Source organism: Agelaius phoeniceus, chromosome 8 (genome assembly GCF_051311805.1).
Source record: "Agelaius phoeniceus isolate bAgePho1 chromosome 8, bAgePho1.hap1, whole genome shotgun sequence".
Taxonomy (NCBI): Eukaryota; Metazoa; Chordata; class Aves; order Passeriformes; family Icteridae; genus Agelaius; species Agelaius phoeniceus.
The window spans coordinates 16,277,362-16,299,333 of record NC_135272.1 but is presented as its reverse complement, the minus strand read 5'-3'; the positions used below and the strand labels follow the sequence as shown (position 1 = coordinate 16,299,333).

Below are 21,972 nucleotides of genomic sequence, written 5' to 3'. Positions count from 1 at the left end.
TCCCCACCCCAACTCTAAGACCTTCTATCTGGGCCAGACTTTGATATTTGCCCCTTGGCTAGGAATCCACATCTCCCAGTTCACACTTAGCTGCAGCAAAGTAGCCTTGCAGGCAGGCCAACTTCAACGAACCACTAGTGGTATCATCATTAAAATCCTGCTGAAGGTCACCATGGAAACCGCCTGCTGAGGCTTCGCTGCTGCATTCGGCATCTCCTAATCAGCTACCATGTGAAATGCAAATTCAGACAGTCTGAAAATTAGTCAAGAAGAATAGAGGATGAGGATGCAGATATGTGAAATATTCATGTGCTTCATGGAAAAAGGAAGACAGCATGAATGACACAACAAAGAACGGCCCCTGACATTCTCGCTATCATTTTGCATTATTGTTCACACCCTACTGTATTTCCAGGCCTCCAGTTCTGAAGTTGGCTAGATGAACTGCCATATTTAGAGTCTACAATAAATAATAATTAAAAATGGCCAAGGTAAAATGACTAATCGGCAAACCCACAAAGAGCTAGAGTGTATAAATTACACAATAGATCATTATTTCATCCTTTGTAACATCATCAAATTATCTTTTTAAGTCCAGTTGGTTTCATAAAAGGGGAAAATTGTCACTATAAATACAAAACAAAACACTGAGCAGTAATCTTTTATTAATAGTCCAATCACTGTCTGTGAATGCAAGAAAATTTAAGGTTCGGAATTACAACCCCTACTCTATAAATTGTATAATGCCTTATGTTTATTAAAAGTATTTCAGTGCTTGTGTTTATTTGGGTTTTCAAAGTAATCTTTAATTCATGTACTCTGAATTCAGTTAGAATTGGTTACTAATAACTGTTCTTTGGTTTACAGCTTCTATCAGTTTGCCCTGTTCTTTTCAAAGTGGGAAAGTATTTCAAAACTGGCATCTCAGAACATTAACAAGCAAGCATTTATATTTTTTCATTCTGTTACACTAAGAAAAATATTTATTTTGTTTAGTTTCTTTTCATTTTAGAGCTTATAAAAGCAAGTACTTCCCCTTAAATACACTAATGACAGTAAGAACTGTTAGCTCTCAGCTTAAAACAAACACTGCTGAGATTTGCAGGAGTATATTGTTCAAATTCAATTATATTATGTCTGCTTGTATTTCTCTGAAATTTACTCTTAGTCTTGTCAAGAACCACTCCTTGCAAAAGAACTGCTGTTCAATTGCACCAAATAGCACATCCGAGTTTTATAATGCAGACAAATGGGACCTGAACAATTTGTTTTTACTACTGAGTTACATTATATCTATTTTAATGCAGGCCCCTAGAGGAACGGGGCCAGTGCACTAATTTACTGTGCAACATAAAGGTGTATAGTTGTGTTTTTAGAAAAACACCCTACAGATGTAAGGCTCTACCCCATCCTGGCATGTGGAACATATCATTGTGCATTCTGGGAAAGGGAAAGCATTTTGTCATACTTGCAAGGAAGCCCAATGAAATTAGGAATCTAACAGTGTGACGTTTCCATCATTAATACCCTCAAATATAAATCATGAGAGACTTGTTTTGACAGCAACATTTGAGTGAGTTCAACAAGCAAACACTTATAGGCATAATCTGCAAATAACATAAAATCACACAAGTTCATTTACTTCCCTGGAAGCGTGCCAGCTTACATAAACTGGGGATCCAGCCCATGAAAAGGAAAATTACTTACTTCCTCTGAATAGTGATCTGAAGGGAGAGGTGGGTAGTCACACTGTTCTATCTTCTTGCACAGAGAGTACAAGTTCATTTTATCACCATAAAAGGGACTCTGCAGTGCAGCCATCTGTTTAAAGAAAATGTACAGTTTTCTTTTGCGTTTTTAAGTAAAGCTGTTTTGTCATAAAATCTGTAACAGTAACAAATCAAAAGTGATTCTTAATGACTCTCAATGCTCTGCTTAGAGGGAGCCCTGCAGTGATGATAACAGAAGTTCCAAAACTATTCCTATAACCACTGTATGTACTTATTCAATGTCATACAACCATAGCTGTCACAATCCTTACAGTGCAATATCTGAATTGCACACTGTTAGTGTTTTATTAATAGACTATGAGGGGAAATTCAGTAGTTTACAATATTGCTGAGAGTGGAGGGTCCTTGCACCACAAGGGACACCAAAAAAATCCAAACCTGTGCTTTTCCTCGGAAGACCTTTTGTAAGAAAACACGTAACTTACAGGAAAACATTATCTAATCTAAAGCAATGTATTGTGTAGCTAACACTAGATAATCATAGCAGATTTTGTAACCTTCCACAGCCATGACACTTGACTTCAATGTAATTGAGGGTTTTGAAAGCAAGAAAAAGCTATCATCTATACTTCCAAAATCTCAGACCCAAAATCTTTGTAATTCAGGAGGTCATTCAAAAATCCTTAAAAAAAAAAAATCCCTAAACTTCCATCAGAAGCGCAGAACCAGCATCTATGGCAATAATCTACAATTACAATAGAAAACTGAGAAAATCTGTTGCAGAGCACTTATGTAATTGATCAGCTTAAAACCAGCATTAATAAACCTACCCTTTATTTCCTGACAATGTTACAACTTGACATTTGAGATGGAAACAAATGCTATGGCTAGCTGGATTAGAAATTTAAAAATTCATTTAAAAACTCTCCATTCTGTTCAAAGCCTAAGAAACCTTTTATCTGCAGCAGCACGAATGCTGCTCTGAGTGCAGAGCTGCCCCAAAGTCAGTCACCCTTTTCTACATGTGCTAATAAGTTTGATTTTGGAAGGACAATGTGTACATTCCCCAGACAGGCAGAGTGTGTGTGAAACACGCTAGTCCATGCTGTGCTACTCAGTGAGCTTCAGCAGGGACAGGACAAGCTGAAAATGGCTCTCATCTGTCTTGTGGTCTTCCAGATAGAAGTTTAACTCTTTCATGTCTAAGCATCAATATCACTGGGGGAAATGTATGAAAAGAATTACCAAAATTCCCTTCCATTTATTTTATCTCTAATTTGCTCTCAAATACTTCGGGACTTTTTCATATTACCTTCAACTAAGAAAAAAATTTTAAAGCTCCCGAAACAAGTATTATGCTGCAGCTCTATCCTACACTCCTCCCAATCTGTATTACCAAGATAATGTTTATTTTTGTATTTACATGACGTTGTCTCTTACCTTAAAAAGAATGTTAAAAATGCAAGCTGAAGACCAAAAAAGAAAAGAAGGAAAAAAAAAAGAAAAAAAGAAAAATCAACTGCAGGGTCTGTACGCATGCAGAAATTCTAAATAAATGCACAGATAGTCATTTTCATACTCTAGGTGTTCATTAAAAAGTACTTTTGTTTGAATGCTGCCGAGTGTTAAAAAAATTCTGAATGTCCCCTAAGGAGTTAAAACAGGAATACTATATTTTCATGCATCTCCTGCTTTGACAGATGAAAAATGTCAACTGTCCTGTTTTTATTTTCAAGCTTTTGCACTATTCATCTGGTTCATTAGTGCATCTCGCTGCTGCCCCTGACAGCTGCTCGCCCTCTCCTCCCAGCAGCTGAATTTTTCAGGCTAATTTGATCCTCCACACTGAGACGATCGCTAGAATGATTGACTTGCTCCCTGACCTCCAGGGTCTGACTTTGCTGATTAGTATTCTGGGGGTGTCTGAGGGACGAAAGCCCACTGTCTGTCTTCAGGGCTGGTGGCAGCTCGCTCTCTCTCTTTTTTTTTCCCTTTCTTTTTTTTTTTTTTTTTTTTTTTGAACTGTAAGCCACCAACCTACAACCCTGTAAGGATGCAATTGCTACGATGAACAATAAAAGGAAATGTGTAAGACCTACTTTTCCATGTAAAGGTCCATGTAGCAAAAGCACAGCATCTTGATTTTAATTAGTAAAGTCTACTTTGTTGCATATCAATTAAAACTCCACTGGTAGTGTTTTTGAGGTTTCAAAAATACCTGGGGCTCTAAAAAATTCAGACTTTAAAACATACTTCTGCAAAATCTTACTGGCCACACAGTTAGCATTGAATAATAGATTGCTATACACATGAGAAATAATAATTCTTAAAAACAAGTTAGTTTAAACCTAAATTAAAATGTAACTGAAGAGTTTAGTGACAAATAGGCATTTACTGAGATGCGATAAACTTGCCACAGCTTTTTTCCAATTAAGCTGGAGACAATCCAGAGTACATATGAATACACATCACCATGAAATCAACATAATAAAACATGCTAAGATGCAGGCAATAGACAAATCATAGAAAGACACCCAGCACAAAAGTGCACAGATTAAAAAAAAAACATTCATTAGTCCACACAAGTCTTGAAGAACCTTAAGTAACCACCTTCCAATAATTAAGAAAAAATACTAAGTGAGAAAAATGCTGAGCATATATTTTGAATTTGCTGTAACTGAAATTTCAAAATTAGAGATAAATGCTCAAGATAAACTTCCAAAACCAAACAAGAAAATCCACCACAAATATCTGGTATGTTGCAGAATCAACTAAATGCACTTCTAAAAGAAATTAAAAGCTATAGTTGAAGACAATGCCCAATACTGCAGCTATATATCAACAACAAGGGTCCTAATAATTATTCTATTCTTGCAATAAGGAAAACAAACACTATCCCATATTGGCTTAAATAGCATCCTGGTAAAACACCTAAAATCAAAGGAGAATGGTATTTCAAGATGCTGAGTTAATCAATGGGACTGAGTTTATTTAGGTATTTTGGGATTATCCACCACAACAAAGAAAAATGTAATAGTCACATTGGTGTTTAATATAGTCTACCAGCATTAAGGCAGCAAGCTTAAAAAATTCTTCAGAAAAGTAATATTGATTTATATCCAGCAATTTAATTTCATATAACATAAAAGAAAAATTAACCTTAAACTGTGGGGTTTTATATAACAGTAATTCAAAGGTTTTATTTATTTCCAGATTTTAAAAAATCCTCAAGTAAACCAACCAGAGGCAAAGAAATAGTAATACTGAATAATGCTCATCTACCTTTATGCTACCTTAGGGCTTGCACAAGAGTGCAAAGCAGAGCACTGAGATTCAAGGCAGCTGCCATGGTCAGTATTGAGGAATCCAGGATTAAGTTTTAGCTCAGGATTCAAACTTCCAAATACTTGCTAGCAGCTGGACTTCCTTCCTTGAATGATCCCCAATATTTAAAGCAACAGCTATACACACGTCTGTAAACTGCAGACTTGCAGTATAGCTATTTTTCCTTTTAATATTCAAGGCAACATGTCAGTGCTCAGAAGTAAACAAATATTACTGGAGATGATTCACCTGGCAGCAACATCCAACCTCAACAGGCTGCCAGTGTCTTCTACACAATCCTAAAATAAACAAGGAGGTGCTGATACTGCTGAGTGTGTGCTGAATGAGTTCTGCTGACCCACTGAGGCAGGTGGCTTGTAGGTAAACAAAAAATGACTTGAGTAGATTTGTTTCTACCTGGAACATGACTGGGGAGACTTCACTGCCACTGCTGGAACCATTTTTTCCCCAGCATCATTCAACACAAGTGTTACTTCTTCTAATCAAGAAATTAGATGTAAAGAACTTGGAATATGTATTTGTTTTAGAAGCCTACCTGTTCTTCACACCTTCATTTGCCTTCATTTCAATAAGCCCTGTACCTTTATTTTCTCCAAAATATAGCATTTAAAATTGTGTGTCACCTACCAATCTCGACTGTACCAACATAGAAACTAAACAATTGCAGTTTAGCCATCACAGGAGAATAACAGAAAAATTACTTGTGTTTGCAGCAGAAGTTGTTAAACTGAGAATTCATCCAAGTTAATAGCAGTAAGTACAACAAATAAATAAACTTTTTTCATCATTTTACTTAAGTTTAAAGTCTTTATAAAAATAAGAAATTTGTATTGAATTATCTATATTGCAGTTTTTGAAAGTATTACTTACATATTCAAATCAGTCCTACTACTTCTCAATGCATTTATTAAATAACCATATAACCATCATGGGCCATGAAAACACCTAGAACAATTTTTCATGCGCTTGCTATTATTCATTTACTAATCCTTCAGTCACAGCCAGTCCTCAAGCAATTGCTGTAAAATCTTTGTAGCAAACAGATTTAAAGGAAAGTCCAAGTAAAACACAAATAAAGGTATTTCACATGCTTAAGTTCTGTAAGGGGAGGAGGGCAGGGGAAGGGGGAAGTACAAGAGTGTTATTAAGTTCACTGTATATATCAGTATTACCTCATACAGCAGACAGCCTAGAGACCAGATGTCAGACTTGAAGTTGTAACCATTTTCATGTATTCTCTCTGGAGACATATAATAAGGTGTACCAACTGCAAAAAACCACAAGTATTTTTGAATGAAAATTTCTGTTGTTGTGCAGTAGTTAAATTACCATTTTCCCAGTAGAAGAATATTTTTCATCTTTCCCATTTTGCTACATTTAAAACTTCAACTCATACTTAGGACACTTCAGTTTGACAAAAATACACAAATTTGTATCTATTTCATCCAATGCAGCTTTATTTTCACTGCTCATTACCAGCGCTATGCAGCTGTAGAACACTTCCAAATTTTGCTTTTAAGGAACCTTATAAGTAATTTGTTTCTCCTGAAGAGAACCAAGGGCAGGTACTACACACAAACACACACACATCCCTGCTACTTTTCCAAACTGTTAGCACTGTGGCTAGAAACAACACTAGAAATTCTCTGCCACAGGCTGAATTTTTTGTTTCAAAAATTCTGTTCTTCCTTTGAGAATACATAAATCTGAAAAAGCTGGTTTTGGAACTAAAAAACACAGGCACTTTAAATAGCTGAAATTAAAGCTGAGCCTGAGATTCAGGCCCTTCAGAGATGAGGGCAGGAAAACCAGCATGCCCAACAGAAGCTGAGGTTCCTAAGGGCAACTCAGCCATCAGCAGGAGCACCAAATTCCACAAGGGCTTTGCAGCTCCCAAACCTGTGCCTGTCCCTGCTTAATCCTGCCTCAGAGCTGTGGGCTCTGGAAATGTCTGCTCTTGAAAAGCAGCATTTATTGGGGCTGTCCCAGAGTAAATTTATGTTAGATACTCTGGAACATCTCTCCCTTTGATTTTAATCAAACCCTACCCATCTGTGTCACAAGTTACTTGGAACAGAGAAATACTGGGAGACGTTTCAGCTCTTTAAAAAATGTTATTACAAGGAAGTAGCTGAGTGATGGTTTCATGTATGACAGAGCAATGAGTAGTTATGGAAAATAATGGTAATGGCAATTTTAGTGCATTGTTTCTGGACTTTCTCCCTGTATCCCCCAAAATGACTGCTTAACAGCAAAAAAAGGCACAGATCTCTACGGATTTTTGGTTTGATTTTGTTTGAATATTTTCTTAAGCACTGAATCCTGATGATAAAAATCGGCTGATTTCTGTCAATTCAAGTTGATTTGATTTTGAAACCAAACATCTTGCAACACCATCAGTGATTAAAATCAGCAATTTTTCATTTTTGTTCTTTGTGGTATGAACCTCACATATTATTGTAACACAAGGATCTGGTTTCACTTCTGGTCTTCTGAATAGATGAGGCTAATTCAGAATTGATCTCTGTATGAATACTGAAGACAGAGATACAGTGAACATATAAGTACTTCTACATCTGAATAATCAGGTTAAATAGCTTTAAGTAATCAGACAGATAATTTTACTCCCATAATCTCCAAAAGTTAAGGGGTTTGTTTGGACAGTGGAAGTAAGGAGGAGGGAGAATTACCTTCCTACTTGAAGGGCCCAGCTTAGATAGGGAAACCCAGAACCACCTATCTCAGGTCAGGCCACTGCTGCTGGTAACTCATCACTTCACCTGATCTGCTCCTTGGCAAACAACGTTGAAAACCCATATAAACTACTCCTGTAACAGGCAAAGATAGAGGTCCCCATGTGGTATCCTCCAAAGGATCTGGCCCCCTAAACATGCTGGGGGAGATTTCCAGTTCTGGAAAAAGCTGAGAGTGCCAGAGCCCCTGTCTCTCAGCACTGGGCTGAGCACTCAGTGCACCTCTGAACTGAGGCTGCCAATGGTAACAGCTTAAAAGGAAAAAGGCTGGGGAAAGGCAACTCCAGAGAGTACTGTGGGAGACATTTACTCTCACAGGATGTTTGCATCCACCTACAACTGTGAATGGTCTTTTCCCTGTGAAACAATATAGGCAAGCAGATAGGTAGACCACAATGCCAAAGTAACTGCCAAAATATCCAGAAGCAACTCTGGATATATCTGGTTTTCTAATGTATCACCATCAGTATTTTAATGGGCACTTAATGACAGATATCTTAAGATCAGAACTGCAACTAAGCATTTGGAATGACACAGGTTTCATATTTTTATCATCTTACTGGTTTATTTCCCTCTTCAATTTTTTTTTAACACCCCAACAACTAGTGAGCTTGGATACCTCTAAAAAATTTCAGCTGCATTTTGTATCCATTAATTAAAGCACTGGTTTAGTACATTCTGATGCTTTGTTGGCAGAATGCATCTAACAGAAATAAGTTGAATAGTGATGTGTTTGTTCAGTGGCTGCAGCAGCAGTGCCTCTGCTGCTCTGAGGTATCACACAAGTGGCTGGCAGTGAGTAATGTGCCAGAAAGAGGCTTCACAGAATCCACAGGGGGCAGCTGAAAACACTGAGGTTTGAAGGTTCATAGTCTACCAAAAGCAAAGGTAATTTTAACCAGTAGCTCTGGGAAGCCTGCTGATACATTAGGGGTCTGATATGACCGTGAAAGATTGATGATAGTGAAAAGCAAGAACAAATGTTCCCATTTTACAGCGTTTAGCCTAGTGTAACACCTCCACTGCAATGCAACCTGCAGCCCCCCATGGCCAGCTAGTGAGAGGAATTGAAATTAGTTCTGTTACTCATGGAATCACACAAACAACCTGAAGATTCAGACATCATTACTACTTGTAAACTGATTTTAACAGAACATGACACTAAAGATTCATTATTCTGACATTCAGGAACTACTGAAAGCATTGCAATGATCCTTTTAACACAGTGAGCACTCTCAGGACATAGCTGTGCTGCTGGTAAGTAACTACCAGTGTGATTCTATGTTTTATTTGCTTCCTGGATCTTTTTTTACTGTTAAGTGAAATACAGCATCCCAGTAGAATAGAGATATGCAACTTCCTCACTTCCTTTACTCATCTGAAGACATAGAAGTGGGATAATACAAGAAAATGAGCTAAATCATTGAGGTGCCTACATTTTTAAGAACAAAATAAGTAACTTCAGTGTTTTGCTTGCTGCATTTGCAGACCTGTGATAACCTGCAAGTCTGAAGAGTAAACTCCTTGAAAGTGGTCTGAGTCACATACAGTGTCTCCTTAGAATCTGCTGCTGCTCTGGAGCTCCTTGCCTCTAAAGATGCTGTAGATCCAAAAAGTGTTGATTCTTTATGCAAGCTTCATGTTACTGGCAGAGGGAGTAGATATAATGGAATTGGGGTTAATACAGAGCAGGGAGCTGATTTGAAGGATCAGAGGCAAAGAATCTATTACAGAAAAAGGAATTATGATATCAACAGTCCATCTTACTACCTGGATAAACATATAACTCACAATTCACCTGAGTGAAGTTAAACAAGTGCATCAAGGAGTGGAATGAAATACAGTTAAGTTCTGAAATAGTTACTAGCTCTAAAAGCTATTAAGCATTTTTAGGCTGGGAGAAAAATCTGCCTGGTAAATGTTAAATCTACTCATACAAAACAATGCAGTGGTTCATTCAGGACAGGTTTAACAGACCATAGTTTTAAAAATGGCCACATAATCATTACTGACATTTCATGCATTGGCATACATAACTATCAGAATTCAGGAAGGGGGCTAAAGAGACCAAATTTCAGTAACCAAAACACATGGTTTATGGATGACTCAGTGTCCATAAGACCACAGCAAATTTTTAATATAGAGTACAATACAACATGCCTAACAAGATGAATGTGGATGCTGAACACAGACAAACCTAAATCACAAACCAGCAGCTTGGAGGTCCTTTTCAACCCTACCGATTCTATTATGTTCAAGGTTTTGTACTTATTTAATATAGCTATAGGAGATGTCCAAGTCAAAATACTGCACTTATCCAAAGTAACTCTGCAACCTAGCCCACAATGTGCAAACAGTCCTTCTACATAAGTCAATCTATAAATATCTTGAGTTATTTTATAACAAGACAATCATTTCTTTTCAGCTTTCAAACTACTGTAAGAGAGCTCATGTTTCTGTACATAAAATTCAAGAGCTATTTTAACACAGCTTCCTTGATGACTGCAATGACTCAGCTGCAGATTTCCCTGCCAGCATTACTGTGCACTGAGGGTGCAGGTTCTGAGTATGGCTGGGTATTTAAGTGGAGTTTATTCTATTCACAGAATGGCGCTGCAAACCACCACCTCAGCACAGCCTCTACTGCATTAGAGACACATATGGGAGAGGAGAGTATCTGCACACATTTTCACAAGGTATTTTATACCCCACAACCTGTGTGAGTTTCTAGTCAAACCCCTCACATAACATAGTCTGTGCTGGGGACAGCAGTATCACAGAAATGACAGAAGATGTCAAAACACAGAAGACCAGAATTCCACACAGATGATTCTCTGCATTTGAGCCTTTTCAGAAGATTGCAGATCTGCTCCTTTGCCCTGCAAGAAGGGATGCCCATGCTGGTGGACAGTGCCTGCCTTACAGCACAGCCACAGCAGAGAGATCAAGTGATTCTTTTTGTAACCAAAATATGAAAAGACTTTTCTTTACATCCACTGAATGGCTAACAAAGAAAAAAACACATATTCAAGAGCTGGCCTTAGAACTGCCATTTCACCAAAGAGCATAAGGCCTGGCATTGAGCCATTAAACAACAGCAGCAAGAAAACCCTAACAGAGTTGTAGGGAAAGGAGTAGGAAGTCTTTGTTGGACCATATTCCCCTTTCTAATATAAAGTCTTCTGAAAACAAGACATTTTGTCAAGTTTGTATCAAATCAACAATGCCTCCATTTCCTCTGCCCTTTTGTAAGAAATATTTTCCATTTCCAAAAAGATATAGGCATGACAATAGTAAATTATTGATAAAGCTGTATAGAAAGAGCTAAGAACATGAAAAAACCCTGTCCAGTGCAGTTTTTCATTTGTTTCAAATGGACCATCAGTAAAGATTGTAATTAAATCAGTATTATTCATAATTAGCAGTTAGAAGCTGTAGCTAATTAAAATTTTAGTACATTTCTTTATCTCTGAAAGCCTGAATCTAGTTTGCTACTGAAATTTTTATAAAGCCTGTAAACAAGTATAAATTGCTACACATATGTTTGCTATTTACTAGGTTACGTGCACCAAAGGTTTATGAAATCATAAAAAGATACAACTTTGAAAGAAATTTCAAGAAAACCAGCATCATAAACTGCAGAAGAAATCAATTTAAGAAGTGGTATCTGCTAGTGACGACAAATCAGAAAGTCAGTCTCCTCTGTAGCCTAAGTTAACAGCTGACACAAACCTTTTTTCTAGGCTGAATTCTGACATTAGGCCATAATTAAGAGGGAAATAGGAAAAGAAGAGATAGGGAAAAAATAAAAAAATAACAACTCCTCTACCAAGACACAGCCACCAACAGAAGAAACAAAGATGCCATCCTCCCCTTTTTCCCCACTCTCTGGATGATTCTTGGATCTGTAAAAGATGAGCTTTAAAGGGCTCAGGGGTATTACACTGTTCTTAAATCTGGCACAGTCTTCAGCTTTTTTTAATTTCCAGCTCAGCCTTCACAACAATTCCCCTGTGAGGAGCCAAAATAATCCAGGGTTGAGGCAGTCTGCTCCTCTTTATCTTCCTGGCTTGTGCCTCAGAATGCAAGTCTGCACTCCCACCCTCACTGCTGACCTGTGCCTTATTCCTGAGCTCCTACTCCTCAGATTAGGATTTCCAGCTCCCTCTTCACAGCCTCCTTCCATCTGCAGGCAGGAGCAGAGCCCACCTGCAAAAAGCCAACCCAGCCTCCCCTCAGTGCTGCCAGAGATGGCCCCTGGCTTCCAGGGGCAGCAGGAAAGCAGCACTTTGGGTGCCACGCTGCGAGAGCAGCAGATCTTCAGTGTCACATGTGACTGACCCCCAGTGTGGAAGCCCAGAACATTTCCAGCCTGGGCTCTGCACCCCTCCTCAGCCTCCTGCCAATGTAGGGCTGCAATCTGTGGCTGGGGCTCCTATTAACATCTCACCACTGACTCATGGGTTTGACTTCACCAGTCTGCACCAAACATGGGAAAAACTGGGAGGCACATAGGAGTGACCAAAGGCTTTTTGGAGGACAGGGAAATAAGGAGTGTCAAAAGTTTCCCATCCAAAATATTATATTTTTAGCCATTAACACATATATCACTCACATCTCAAATGTGGTACAAACATGCAATCAAAAAACAGGCTTGAGTGCAGCAACCACCAAACACAGACAATTCACTGAGGGAAAAGAATGTTTTTGTATCTAAAAAACCTAACTTAACAGTATTATGAACAGTATTTCCAACATTTCTCTTTAAAGCAGATGTTACTCTATTTACAAGGTTTTTCTCTTCTACAGACATCCTCTTAGATTCTGTCATTCATCTGTTACCTACTTTTAAACTTAAAATATATGCCAAATATTTAATTTTTCTTCTCTAAAGGCCTCTTAATCATCCTAGTATTCACATGCTACTCAAAAGATGCACATTACATGAAAATTTTGTTTGGATAGAGATAATGTCCTGCTAGTTTTGTGTGCTAGCAAAGAATAAACTGAACATTTCAGAAAACTTAAAGACAAGAATAGAAAAAAGCTTTCTGGGAATTGGTTTTGTTAGTTTTATCTCCCCTCAACTACCTAAGCTTACATTGAGAAATGTCACCTTAAAAAATGGAAACTCCTCTGAGAGCCCTTCGAACCCACATAGCCAAGAGGTCATTAATGCTACTCATGCAGGCACACACAGAATTATGAGACTCCTCCCAACACTGAATAAAGTTCAAGTCAATTTTTTAAAAATTCATCCATATTATCACCTTATTTTTCCCTAGCATTTCTAGGCAACACTATTGTCTTAAAGACTTGTTCAGAGGTAGAAATGTACACTAAATTATGCAAACAAAGGAGGGGAAATACCCAAAGTATTCTGAAAGAAATGCCTCAGTGTTACAGTGTTTCTGTATTTGTCCACGGTGCTGACCATTTTTTTTATTAAGAACACCTTTAATATTTTTATTATTACTTAAGAACATCTTTAACTGGTCCTAACCCTTTTCTTCTTCCTCCTGAGTGGGCACAGTATTTCCACCATGTAAAATACTCTACCTGTCCAACACCTGTACCTCAGAGAAAGCTTACCTAAAGAATGTGCAGCTGTGGTTTTGGAGCTGAAAAATCGACCAAGTCCAAGGTCTCCCAGCTTTACTACTCCTGTAGCTGTAATGAACACATTTGCTGGCTTTATATCTGGAAGAAAAATAAATTTAAAAATTTAAAAGTCACAGTGAGGTTGCAAGAAAATCTACTCTTCTATTAATAATAGACCCAAAGTGGATTTTACTTACAGGTAATATTGGTAAAATTTGACAGTGCTACTCAGAAAGAATGGATCCAGAATGTAGAATTTCAAATCCACTATTTTATTAGTACAACTATCACTCAAGCAAAGAAAGCCTAGAGCCACAGAAAGTTGTTGTTTTTTTTTTTTTAAACAAGCAAACAAACAAAAAAAACCCACACCCCCAAAGTCAAGAAGCATATACAGGGGAGTTCATTACAATTTTATATAAGCTACATAGAGAGTCTTAGATTAAAACTAGAGAGTCTCTTTTGTTATCTCCTAAGTAACAGCCTAAATATGTTTTCAAGAACTATACAGCATTTTTCATCAGTTTTGCTAATCAAATTAGCCACAGTGGCATAACGTCATTTACTTGAAATAGATAACTGACTCTCTATAAGAGCAGGCATTAAAAAAGAAGCGAGTTTACTCAGGAGAATGGTTATTTGAACTCATCAGTGGAATTGGGCTAATCAAGTAGAAACAAAGAAAAATAATGATGTATACCCCAGACAGTTATTTTTCACAAGTAATATCCAGTTTAAGTTTTAATCCAATCCCTTAGAGGCAACACCAGAGACTCTTATTCTATGATTTCTAACAAGATACCTACCTTGTTAGTCTCCTAAATAAACTGACCTGTTATTTGTTTGGCAAGGGAATTTAGCTCTTACTCTGCTGAAGAGCAATACACCCTAGCCTTAAACTTAGAGAAGTCAGTTCATTTAGTAAGAGGGGATTACAGTTTGCATAAGATACAGGCACAGTAAAAGGAATGGTTAATAACCCTTCAAACACCAGCATTTTCAGGTTTCCAGTAAAAAAAGTTACAAAACCTTACAAGCTTTAGAGGAAGACAGAAGCAATTATGTTCTCCTGCTATCTGACCCAGTTTTCAGGAGTTTGGATAACCCTTTGTGTAATAATCCAACACAGATTTAGCTCAATTTAAAAATAGCTTTAATTGCCATTGCTTTTGGCATGTAACCATGGAATCACTAGATTTGCCATAGGTTTGCCAGAAGCTCTGAACTTAGTACTTCAGTTTAAGGAACTGAAATCCTTTCCTTATGAGCTACAATATACAGAAATTAACTGATTTAATTATAAACATATTAAAGGAAGATACTTGCACCCTATGGAAAGAATCTGTAATTTTTGTCCTCGTTTTATCATTCACACTTGCAGGCACCTGTACAAATGCACAAAGGGGGAAAAAAAAAAAGTAGAATCACAAGGGAAAGGCATTTGCAGGGGCAGGAGTACCTAAGCTCATCTGCTATGGGTGCAAAATTTCCAGCTGCAAATGACAGAGCTCAGCAGACATCGAGGGACTGTTCCTATCAGACATTGATTGAGCTGCATTCTAGCACAGGGAGCCACCAACCTAAGACAGGCAATGTCACCTGAACCTAAAAAGTGACAGCCCACACACAACTCACAATGCCATAACCAGAGGGATTTCAGAAGGGGGAAAAAATAGCAGATCTAAGAAGAAGCTATACTATGATCTGTTTCCTTTGACTCAAGAGTTATGAGGTGAAATGAAGACCACATCCAAGAAGACAGCAGCAGCAAGGTTTAAAATGGGCCAAGGAAATTTAGTACCTGACAGGGATAGCTGGCAACTACAAGGGCTGTTGGGACACAGAGATTGGAAATAGTGGAAAGGAGCAGAGAACTGGAGGAAATGCTCACACCTGCACATAATCCAATAGAGAAGGGTCTAGGAGAGGGGCCTGTACATCATAAGCAAGCAGGGCAGGAGCAGATACTCTTAACCAGGTGCAAGAGCTGTAAAGAATGGACTGACAGATCTGTGCAAGGCAGGTGGCAGCACTTGGGCAAGACAACAAGCAAATACAGAAGAATAAATACAAGGCAGAAGATAGGAGCCAGAAAAATGAAGTAGCTATGGCAGGGTATCCATTACTCACAGAACTATTCTTATTTTGAAAAACTTGCTATCAAACAAATGCCTACCACAACAAATGCACATCCACATACTTCTCTCAGTTTTCTATTACTTGTAAAATCTTACAGAAACATGCAATGTTTCAGCTGTCAAAATTTATTTCAGCCAGTTTAATTCTCACATAGTCAAAGGTATTGTAAGGACAAATCATCTTTGATCTTGTATTACCTCTATGCATAACACGACGAGAGTGCATATGTTCCAAGGCACTGCAAAGCTGAACAAAGTACTTCCAAACTGTTCTTTCAGGAATCAACCTCTTCTGTTTCTTAAAATGCTTAAAAAAAACATGGTTAGTGAATATTAAAAATTAAAACTTGCATAAAATTACTGAAAAAAGACAGAAAATCATTAATTAAAAAATAAAAAAAAATACAAGAGGCTCACAAGCTAATAAGAAAGGTTTAATAACATTTCTTGACACAGAAAACTTTCCCTTTAAATATTAATATATGTACCATCACTGCATGTGAATAAGTCATTCTACACACAGAGCCACAAATAACATTAATGAAATAAAATTCCTACCCCAAAAAAGGATTTATACAGTATTTAGCACTCCTCAGTGTTGGATTAATGTGGTCAGAGTAATTTAGTATAAAGCAGCCACAGAACAAATAAAGGCCAGATATAAAGCTATGTGCCACAGAACGTCCCAAATTAAATACACTTCCTTACACCAAAATTGATTTCCATACCCTCATTTTCTAAAACAAAGAAAAAAAAAAAAGAATAGCAGTATCACACAGTCACAAAGATCATGTAAGAAGAATTGGTCACATTAGTTTTAAAAACTTCTGCAGTACATGAAAGGGAATTAAAGGAACTGATTTCTGAAAATTTCACCGTGACCTAACTCCTGTTCAAATATTTTCTATCCTGTATAAAAACCCATTCCTGATCACTGGTAGCAGTTCACTGGCCTGTTAAAGCTTACACAAAACAATTACACTCTGCTCTACACATCAGCTTCAAATGTGGTATTCAGGCACTGAGTAACAGTCCTCCAAAGACACCTACAGAAAACCTGGAATTCAGCCAATCTTAAAATGTAAAAGTTTCATCATTATAAATTCTTCAGCTAAAGGGAAAAAGATGGAAAAATCGTTGCTTGTTTAGCCTGTGTTTCCAAAGAAATTGTATCGTGTCAGGTTTTGAAGTTCCACACAAGGAGAAAATACACAAATAACATTAAGACTAGCAAAATTTTAGATGGAAAGCAAAGCACTTGATGTATTTTAATTGTGGGTACAGACAGACTTCACACTCATGCACGCTTTAAGAAAGTTCACGTAACAAACATTTATTAAATTGCAAAAAAAAATTTCATACTATGTTAAAACATGCCAGTGAGAAGTTGACAGCTGCATCTGCACATTACAGACACACAGGAGCGTGAGAGAGAGGCTTTTAAACTACCTATAGCAAAATGCATCAGTCGTACAAAGGATCTTAACATTCCACCAAATGTTTTTCGTTATAGGCATTATTTCAAAATGCATTTTCATTTAAATGAGGCAAAGCATATAAATTACGTCTTTAAATATAATTTTTTTTCACTCTTGGACTGAATCCAAACAAACCCTGTGTATCTGTTCTCCCCATAGCTGGATTTGCATATCAGAGGATTGTTTGATGTCAACAGGAAGATGGAGACCAGGTTTCTTTTCATTTAAAAACAAATACACAATACATCTAAGTATGTGTACATGAAAGCACAGTTCCTTGATTTAAAATGCATTCTGAAATTATCATAATTATAACTAGGCACTTTATTTAAACATTCTGAATTATTATTTTTTTAACTGGGATGCGGTGATGAAATGCCATTCACAAAATGCCTGAAATGGGGAGATTTTCAATCACACATTCCCATTCCCATTTACCTAAAGTACAGCAGTGTACTTTCAAAGTATTTATGTACAAGTTTTCTTTTAACACTTTATTCACTTGCCATCTCTAGCACTGTAGCTGATGTACACTACAAAATTGGCTTCAGTTCTTACAGTGCAAGGATGCAACTTAAAGTGGTCTCACTCTGCTGAAGGCATTAATAATTTTGCAGGACAATAATTACCTCCTCCTGAAAGCATCAAAAATATTACTTAACCCCAGAGAATTTATCCATCTAAAGAGGATAGACAAGAGAGCTGCCACATTTGCTAACAATGTTTAAACAAAGAAACAGGCAGCATTTTCATTTCTATGGGCTTAAAAATAATTATATTATCTTTAAAATAAACTCAATTAACATTGTGTTGTTCGGTAATTAATTACTTTTTTTCCCTCAAAAATGTTCTCAATTTTTTCTTAGGCTGTTGTCTACCAGTAGGCAAAACAGTGATGAAAAGCCATCACCAAAATGATGAATTTTGCAATAACAGCTATTGAAACAAGTTGTACACTTTTAGGAAACAATCCAGCAGACACCGTTAGTTCTGAGGAAAGTCAAAATAAAAACTCCATTTCTGTTTAGAACCTTACCTTCTAACAAGAAATGTAAGTTGATGGAAAACACAGGCAAACCTATTTTTATGCCAAACAGCATAATTAAATTCATATAGCACACATGAACTGTATTCAAAGCAGGATCCTGTCCTTTCTCCTTCATTTTAAAATAGTCCACAATGCAAACTGCAGTTCTAACAATTGTGGTGTCTGCTCCCTCCCTACAGGGAAGCCAAAATGCAGAAGATAAGATGCTGTAACAATAATTTTTCACCTCTGTTGCAGCACAGCAAAGCAGCAGCACAGTCAATGCTGAACTAATCCACTGCCTGGTGCCTGAAGCACCCTGAGGTCCACAGCACCCAGTTAACCTCCCAGAGCTCCCTCCCACTGTACACAGGCTGGCATTACCTGCCCAGAGGAGGAATACAGCCTGACATACAGCCCTCTCTGAAGTGCTCTCATCTTCAAAACTTCATTATTCTCCTTCTTCCACCTGTCTTAGGCTCAAAGCACAGTCCTGATGTCCCTCAGACCACTGACCTTCTAGGGTGTGACATTAAAAAAACATGATCCTGTCTGAGGTGAAAGATCAATCTCAAACAAGCTGAAACTGGGCAAAAAGGGAGCTGCTTGTACATGTGCATTAAAAATTTGGGCAGTGCTGCAAGCAGTGCTTTGTCAGGTAAACAGAACACCAGGCATGCTTTGGCAGCAGGCTGGCTCCCTGAAACAACTGTTTGTTTCAAAAGGCACATCCCATGAAATTTCCATCTCCATCTGAGAATAGAATTACAAAAATCTAACTTTGAAGAGTCACCACAATGTCAGTACATTGTGGATAAAACTGCAATTCAGTCATTTAATACAACTAGACATTTTGGTGGTCATAAATTTGCTAATCAGATGCCCTAAAGAGCTTTAAGGCAGGCAGGCTGTATCACCAGTTCGTATTTTTATCCCTTTTACAGAATGACTGAGCAGTTTCATCATGGAAAAACAGAACTCTCCTGGTTCTCTAATGGATTGCTAAAAGAAAAATTAAATATTCTCCAAATGTTTGCATAATAATGAAATTAAACATAGCTGCCCTGCACCTAAACAGCAAATGCCATTCAGTTTCTTGACAAACAAAACAAAGGAGAGATGGAGAAAAAAATCTGAAGTCAACATAAAGGCAGGAAGTTATATTATACTGAGTTTCTGAAGATGATGCTTTAAAGGTCACACTCCAAAAGTAAAAGTGACAGCAGGTAGCAGCTGGTCCTACCTGGGCTTAAAAGGACAATTCAGACAATACTTACAGCAAAGACACAGGACTATGTTTGGATTTTCTAAGAAAACTAAGATTTCCTGCAGGTGAGTAGAGAGTGAACCCAGATGATTTCCACACAACTAGAAACTCAGATATGACTGCCTACATCTCAATAACCACGCCTGGACAAAATTTAGCATTCAGTTCTGATGTTGGTGTATTGAAGGATTTTAAGGTGTGATTTAGTCTGGTTTAGGTCTCACTGAATAGAGAAAAAAAATAGGAATAAATAAGAAAAAAGACAACACAATGAGTGTTAAGAAGCTAACTGAAGTAAAGTAAGCAAGATGTTTATGAGCTTCTCTTGCAGAGAGTTGATAAATTGATCATCTAAACAATTTTGCAGAGTCATTATTTAAGAAAAGAAAGGAACTGTGGAACTGTCAAACAAGCCTACAAGAACATATATCTGAATTTTCCCCTGCATATGCTGTAGCCTAGAGCTGTTTTTGAAAGATAGTATTTGGAAGAAAAGTAAAATGAGAATGATGATTTCATTACTTTAAACAGATTCCTTCCTTTCTTTCACAATTCCATTAGAATCTTGATCACATCTTTTTGTTCTCATGACTTCATTTACAGCTTACAAAAATATAAAGCACGGAAGGTTTTATACTTTACTGTACAAACTTATAACACAGTGATTCAATGACCAGATACAATTAGGAAGAAATCTGACCTGCATCAAGAGGAAAGAGATGCAAAATGATTACACAGAAGTTCTGAGTAACACAATAAAGCTCTTGACCACTTCTGACTGTGCTTCTTTGGGAGCTTTTTTTAATATGGACAAGCAGGAAGAACAAAGAGGAAAGAGGAGGTCAGGCAGCCATAATAGGAAATTATGGATGCACAAGCAAAAGCTTCCACTCTGTGAACACAACAGAAACAAACCACAACAGGCAAGGGCATCAGGGTCAGCAAGACAGGCCAGTGAAGATGGGTGGCAACATCCCAAAGTTCTGGAGACTCATAAATATAGAGAGGAAGTCTGTACCTAAGTCTTGTTTTCTATTTTAAAAGCTACATAATTCTAGCAGCAACACAGCATCCCAGGAGTTTTGTCTGGTTCTGTTCTTTGATTGATTCACCTGCCCATCTGTTTAGACCATGGCAAGTTTTCTGCCATTTTTCTTTGCTTTCTATGCAGAACAAAAATAGAACTTCCCACCACATCCTGATTCATTCATTCAGTTTGATATACAGTGTCATCAAATTTGCCTACATTTCAAGAGTAGCAGCTGTCTCTTACTTGTAAAAAGAGAACAAATACCAAAAAACCCACCCAAACTATTTTTCATCTATCAACTGAACATACCAAAAGCAGCCAATAAAGTGACAAAAATATTTATTCAGCCAATAAAGTGACAAAAATAAAAATATTTACCTGGTTTGTTTTCCAACTTGGATTAACAGTTGCTTATATCCCCCCTTACTGAAGATGCTATACATTTATTTTTGACCCTTTCAGAACTCACAAGAAAAAGAGGTTAAAAAAATTAAATCTGCCTTTATTAAGTCATCTTAGTATACTGCAAACTTTATTTCATGAAGAAGAACAAAAGACTAAGATACTGTACAAAAATTAACACACAAAATGATGGTACTAACAGAAGTTCCTATTAGCATCAGAAGGACAAGTCAGTAGAATTGAACTGTGGTCTTTCCTTTAAAAAAAAGAAAAAAGGAAAAAAACCCCAGAAGAATGCTGCAGGGACACCACAGGACTGAGACAGAAGCATCTTCTCAAACAGAATCTTATTTCAGACAAAATCAAAAAAAGGACATTCACTTACAAGAAATTATAAGCCTTGTAAAAAATGCAAGGAAAATTTTTCATGTTTTCCATTTTAGCATATATTCTTTCATGCTAATAATCAGACTTAGTAATACTTCTGGTTAAACTCATATTCCTTAGAAAGCTCTGGACAAAGTCACTTTACATAAAGGTATTTTTAGCCAACTTTCTCTGCAAGGATTCATTTCATTTTTCCTTATTGAGCAGCCCACCTACAGTCCCTCTGTTCCACCTAACATTTTTGCTGATGCAAAACAGCAAGGACATAGAGTGTTCAGAAATAGAGATCACCTACTGAAATCCGATATACTTGCAGAACCACTAATATAAAATTTCCAATACTGCATCATTTTCCTTGTCTCTGCTGTTACTGCTGAGTGGGGCTTCTTGAAACACACAGCCACATGTTTAAATTCAACAGTATTTGTTTACATGCATCTCTCTCCCAAAAAAATCCCCTTGGGGAAACTGGTACAGCATGAAGAGGTGAAACTCATGCTTGAATCATTAACTCTACCTCCTAATAAAAAACATGACACAGTATAATACAGAGGCTATCATCTTAACTTTATTTTTCTTTTCTCTACAAACAAGGCAGACTGATTTGAAGTCTCTACTCTGAGCAAGTTATCCACCTAGTGCAAACACTGACAGTGCTAATTTTTCAAATGCGACTCTGAAAAATGAAAATTAGTCCCCAAGTATTGTTTGCAGGTCATTTCAAACAATAAAAGTATCCAGAACTATTATTCAATAAAATCTTCCAACTCTCCCTGCTCTTTAAAGGCTCACAGACAATTTTAGAACCAGTGGG

The 21,972-nt window shown here is 37.3% G+C and overlaps 1 protein-coding gene across 1 annotated transcript in view; it reads right to left on the bottom strand.

The window, feature by feature from the left end:
- Window positions 1-21,972, bottom strand: part of NEK7 (NIMA related kinase 7) — a 68,136-nt gene that overhangs the window by 11,745 nt on the left and 34,419 nt on the right. Inside the window, 4 exon segments of the mRNA XM_077182093.1 lie at window positions 1,708-1,821; window positions 6,248-6,342; window positions 13,421-13,528; window positions 15,766-15,874. Coding sequence (XP_077038208.1) covers window positions 1,708-1,821; window positions 6,248-6,342; window positions 13,421-13,528; window positions 15,766-15,874 — 426 coding nt within the window.